Genomic DNA, 5,922 nt, shown 5'->3' on the forward strand with positions numbered 1-5,922 from the left:
AAGCCGAGCGAGCGACGACGACGACGACGCGAGGGGAGACCCTCTTCTTGACCCTTTAGCAACATGAATGAGTGTTTCTTCTTTTAAAAGGAGACTTTTCATTTCCACCACCTATGTGAGACCAAAACTTCTTTAATAAAGCAAGAAAGAACAAATCATTTTTTTTTCTCTGTATTTCTTTTTCCCTCAATTTCTCATTCAAACTATCAATTAAACCCAACAATTCTTAGAATTAATCATTTTAAAATTAAAAAACACGTAAATAAATAAAGATTAAAGAATTAATAACGAATATATTAATCAAATAACATTCTTAATTAATATTTTCTTAAGAATTATATAAAATTTTATCATGACAATTAAAATGAGATGAAGAAAATATTTAAATAAAAAATATATCTTTTAAATAATAAATATTAATTAAATAATCATCAAAAAATAATTTTTTCCTTCATTGCACTGGAAATTTTGATTGGGAGTAAATAAATTATTGTCTTTATCAATCTTTCTTTTTGGGAAAAAGTCAAAAGTACTGTACTACCACCCACTACGTCTTTAATAAATTGAGATATCTTCTACTTGCATTTCTTTAACCATTAATCTTTATTGAGTACCTTTTTATAAAAAAATATACTTTCATTCTGATTTCATGTGACATTTTTTTATTATTTCATCTAAAAAAAATTCTTTTACTCTAATTAATAACAGATTAATTTTGAAATTCTCTTTTTATTTTTAATGAACCACATAAATATTTAAAAATTATTTTAAATCATAAATTTTAATATTTTTTTTTAAACACCGTGTCACCGTTTGTATTATACATAACCTATAATAAATTTAATAAGAGAAACAGTATTCGAGAATGAGTTGAATATATAGAAGACCAACTAGTGTATTAATTCAATATTAAACTCAATATTCATATCAAATTAATTAATAACTACCTAGCATGTGTTGTTTATATATAACTTAATTATAATTAATTACTGTATATTTGTAATTTAATTGGTTATTTAATTATGATTAATTAATACAGATTATAGAAGAGGAACTCTTGTGTTATTAATTTGATATGCATTCTCTAAAAGGAGAAAGAGAAAAGAATATAAACATATTGTCTAGTGTATGGTTTAGAGTATTTTATCTTTTAGACTTAGGTTAATATTTACTGTTCTGAGAAATAATTTAATCTAACTTAAGTTAAGGCATAAGCATTTTTTTGCTTTTAATAGTAAGGACGTCTAATTTGTTACTTACAGGGTGCAAAACAATATTCACTGATTAAAAGGCAGCGTTTTTAAAGATTTTTTTAGTCGCCTGAAGGCTTGTGGATTGATTACGGGGAATTTAGGCGTATCACGCCAATCATGTTCCAATTTTTGGATAATCGTTTTCGGATAATACTTGCCGCAGGGGCTAACCTTATCTTCGCACATACTTGTTTGGTTGTGTGGGAGTTGAATCAGAAGCATCAAATGATAGATTCTTTCGAAGACCATCTGCTATTAAATCAGTTGTTATTGCCGGGCAAGATTCTATCTTTTTCTTGTAGCCCCAGTAATTTTACTTTGGGGAAGTTCATTCCTTGAATGTATCATAACTTGTACAAAGGATAGTCTTTGTAAGAAAAACTAAAGCACAGTGATAGAACCTACTGATTTTTGTCCGTCATAACAATCAGAATGGATTAGTAAATATATACCATGTGAATTCATGAAATCCAATTTTATGCCAAACTAATTAGTAAATATACGCCATGTGTTTTTTCAATATACACTGATATAATAAAAGAGCAGTCGAGTACATTAAATTTTAGTTATGTGTAGAGAGAACGTAGCTATGTTGATCTAGGTAGTCACTTGAACACTATTCATCAAAAAATCATATTGTGCATCTAGAAAATAATATTTAGTATATGGATTAACAACTTTTTAAAAATGTGTACTAAAATTTTAAATGCATCTAACAGAATTTCTAATTTTGCTATTGGGGTCTGAGGAAAGATTAGATCTTAATATTTTTTTTATAAGAGTTTATTTTCACAAGTGGAATCCGTCACATTATTAACTAACTAATAACAATATGATTTTGATATAAATATGAGGGGTTGGTGGTTGAGTAATTAATTTTTTGTAGATGGCAAAATACCAGGTTGTGGTCAACTAAAATACCTGCCATCCAATAAGAGCGCCACGTGTAAGAAACCTAATCTCCCAATCTCCATAACCTACAAAGCCAGCCATGAAAAAAGCTCAAAACTGGGATCGCCACTCTATTATCCATATACATTCATCTAATCTCTTATTCATTTGCAAAATGCTTTGTTTTTTGGTTTAATCATTCTTCCAGATCTTGGGTACTCTCAAATCTTGATAAACTTTAAATCTTGGCATGTGGGTGACTTTGCTTCTTTCTCAATTCCAAAGAAGGGTCCGTCATACTCCTAAAAATGTGGGTTCTCGTGGTGTTTCTGTGCTGGGATCAAGAAACAGTAACACAGCTGTCCATGTGAAGCAAGAAAATAAAATAATTATTAAGGGGAAAGAAACAATGAAAGCAAATGCACACTATTAAGGGATCTATTGATGGAGTGAATGAAAGAAATGATGGCTCCAGGCACCAATATGTCACCCTGTAATGGGGAAATAGAGAATGGGTTCTGTAAGGGAAATATGTCAGCAATTGAAGAAAATCAGGAAGTGTCTGATTGTTTGAGTCAGCCAAATGCAGGGAAGCCACCAAGAAACTATCCAGGGATGAGGCATTGTATCAGCCAAGCAAGCTTGGGAGCTACTTCTGCATTGGTGAGTGGATCCCAATTTGGAATTTTTATTTATTTTTTGTTGACAAAACATGATAGTTTGGTCTTATGCTTGCGGAATCTCAAGTAATTTATTATGTAGAAAAAGACCAAGTTCTTTTGATTGCAATAGTATGTGTGATGTATGTTATATCCTGTAGCAGGATTCTGTATCAGTTGCTTGAAGAGTGATCTGTGAGGCTTGATTAGTTCATTCCTGTTGTGGAAATGAACTATCTGAAAAACAAAAAGAGGAAAATTGGATCGGATATGCACGGTGGTTTCCTGTTGATTATTCACTTGTGGCAATCCTAAATACCTGCTAATTAACAATAGTGTCTGCTTTAAAATCCTTCTTCCCAGAAGAAGTATTCTGATGTGTTGTTAGCAGTGAAAAGTAGATCGCAGTGCAGACATTGTTCTTCATTTCAAGATTGAATAGCTTGATTTGCTCTAGTAAACCGATAAGAGGTTTTCTAATATCTTGCGATTGTTTCCAGATTTTATGATTTTAATACCATGATTATGCCAACATTGGCTTTATAGGTCACATCATGGTTTATAAGCTGTCGATGACTTCCATTTATTTGCATTACATAAATTGCCTTGCATATTGTCATATACGAATTTATTCATGATAACTGTTTTGGAAGCACATATACCCTTGTAGGTTGTTTAGCTGGAGAAGCTTTTCATCTATCAGTGTGTGCTTATTCTGCTTGCCAATTGAAAGTTGTATTTGTCTTATAAATCTGCAGGAACCAAATACAGTAAAGCTTGGTCTCAAATCACCATCAAGTGACAATTGTGCTTATGTCCCCATCTTTCGCTCAGGAAGCTATTCTGAGATGGGACCCAAACAATACATGGAAGATGAACATATCCGTGTTGATAATCTCCGGGAACAAGTTGATGACTCCAAAGGACTTCTTTCACAAGGAGCATATTATGGTGTATGTAGTTTCTTATTTGATTCAAACTGTCAGTTTTTGAGGAGGGGCTGAAGTGCCACATACATTTGTTGAAAATTACATTCTGTATGTGAAGTCAAAGCATGCTTCTTGACTGATACAACCTGATGTCACTGGGCTATTTGAACGTCTTTTATTGAATTCTACTAGTCATAAGATTTCAACATTCAGTATTTAAATTAGAAAGCTGAAAAATGAGCACTATTTTTTTTTTAATAAACCATATTATTTTGATATCAATGATCTCTATCTAGTTATTGGTAGTTGTATGATATCAACTAGAATGCGCCAACTTGGACAGTCAATTCCTTGGATTTGATTATATTACTTGTCTGATTGTTGTTTTTGTACTCCCAGGTGTTTGATGGGCATGGTGGCATTGATGCTGCATCATTCACTCAAAAGAATCTCCTTAATTTTATTTTAGAGGATTCCCATTTCCCATCAATGGTTAAAAAAGCTGTCAGGAATGCTTTTCAGAAAGCCGATAATACGTTAGCTGATACGAAGTCTCTCGATAGTACCTCTGGAACAACTGCTCTGATTGCACTTATTTTAGGCCGGTAAGATATTGATCTGCTTTTGCGTAGTTAAGTCCTAAGTTCCAATTCTTCATGTGAGAAGGGGGCAACAAGTACTGAAACCATCACTGTCCCTAGCTAGACATTGTTTATATAAATTTATGAAGTATTGTCTGTGTTTTGCTCAAATAGTGGTAGAATGCCTTTGTACCAAAAAAGAAAGGCATCACCAAAAACCTAATGCCGAAGTTCATTAGATTGGGAAATGTGGAATTGTCGATAATGAAATAGAGTCAACTTGGAAAATTGGAAGAGAAACTGATGATACTCATTGTTTCTCCTCATAATGAACTAAGTGTTGCTCATGTCTATATGTAGCCAAAAGATCGATTCACAGTACTTGTTTGGCATTGTTTGCTTCGTTAGCTTTGTAAGGCAAATATAGATGGCTCATGTTAGTACATTTTTACTTTGGGCATGTGGGTTTTGCATCTTTCCCAAGGAATTCTCCAAATTTCACTCTATTTAGTATACAGATGACAAGGCTTTTATTTGATTCGAAAAGAGTATTTTGAACACATGCATAGGTCCTAATGTTGTTAAAGTTCATGTCCGAGTAGATTGCATTACTGGTTTGAAATGTGTATGCCTATCTCGTAAAAATGGTCTTCCTATTGATTTTGTCCTTTACATTCCATATGACATATCTTTCCCCTTTTTTGTTCTGATTTTCACTTATGAAGGCACTTTTGTTCTTGCATTACTCCTTTATGTATTTATCATGTTTATCTTTCCTGTGTATCCCACTCAGTTGTCTCAGATTGTGACGTGCACTCATTTATTTGTTATATCTTGTTGGAATACACAGGATGATGCTAATAGCTAATGCTGGGGACTCTCGAGCTGTACTAGGGAAGCGCGGAAGAGCAATTGAATTGTCAAAAGACCACAAACCAAACGCTACTTCCGAAAAATTGAGAATTGAAAAACTAGGGGGCGTCATTTTTGATGGCTACCTCAATGGCCAACTGTCAGTTGCAAGAGCTCTGGGTGACTGGCACATAAAGGGTGCCAAAGGTTCAAAGGGCCTGTTGATCTCTGAACCAGAGTTTGAAGAGGTGGTCCTGTCAGAAGAGGATGAATTCTTGATAATTGGCTGTGATGGCTTATGGGATGTCATGAGTAGCCAATATGCAGTAACAATCGTAAGAAAGGAGCTCATGCTGCATAATGATCCCGAGAAATGCTCAAAATTTCTTGTCAAGGAGGCACTGAAGCGTAACTGTTGTGATAATCTAACTGTTCTTGTAATCTGCTTCTCTCAGGATCCACCACCTCGAATTGAAATACCAAAAACTACAAGAAGGAGAAGTATATCAGCTGAAGGACTGGATCTTTTGAAGGGGGTGTTGAGTGACATATGAAGGAGAGTCCGACAACTGTTTGTACAGATATATCTTAGCATACACCATGGTCAGCAATTTTTCTGAGTTTCTGCTGGCCATGGTACATATTGATTGTTGATTATGAGAAACATGGAGCTCCTATAACCTTGGAGCCTCCAAGAACTCAATGTTTGTTCTTCTGCTGTTACTATTCTTCAAATTATGTACTAATATCAATATAA

At 33.6% G+C, this 5,922-nt stretch overlaps 1 protein-coding gene across 1 annotated transcript; it reads left to right on the forward strand.

Annotated features, from left to right (window-relative positions):
- The first annotated feature begins 2,181 nt into the window (after nucleotides 1–2,181).
- LOC129874531 (probable protein phosphatase 2C 47) lies at nucleotides 2,182–5,922 on the forward strand. Its single transcript, XM_055949826.1, has 4 exons — nucleotides 2,182–2,807; nucleotides 3,562–3,756; nucleotides 4,132–4,337; nucleotides 5,164–5,922. Exons 1-4 carry the CDS (start codon nucleotides 2,598–2,600, stop codon nucleotides 5,717–5,719), a joined length of 1,167 nt encoding a protein of 388 aa, XP_055805801.1. The 5' UTR covers nucleotides 2,182–2,597; the 3' UTR covers nucleotides 5,720–5,922.

This window comes from Solanum dulcamara, chromosome 11 (genome assembly GCF_947179165.1).
Source record: "Solanum dulcamara chromosome 11, daSolDulc1.2, whole genome shotgun sequence".
In the NCBI taxonomy this organism is placed as follows: domain Eukaryota; kingdom Viridiplantae; phylum Streptophyta; class Magnoliopsida; order Solanales; family Solanaceae; genus Solanum; species Solanum dulcamara.

What these genes read in the sequence shown, in the direction of transcription:
- LOC129874531 (XM_055949826.1), top strand. Translation starts at nt 2,598, where the DNA reads ATGAAAGAAATGATGGCTCCAGGCACCAATATGTCACCCTGTAATGGG. An exon ending in TGGGAGCTACTTCTGCATTG is followed by an intron (nt 2,808 to 3,561) that starts GTGAGTGGATCC and finishes ATAAATCTGCAG; the next exon opens with GAACCAAATACAGTAAAGCT. An exon ending in CACAAGGAGCATATTATGGT is followed by an intron (nt 3,757 to 4,131) that starts GTATGTAGTTTC and finishes TTGTACTCCCAG; the next exon opens with GTGTTTGATGGGCATGGTGG.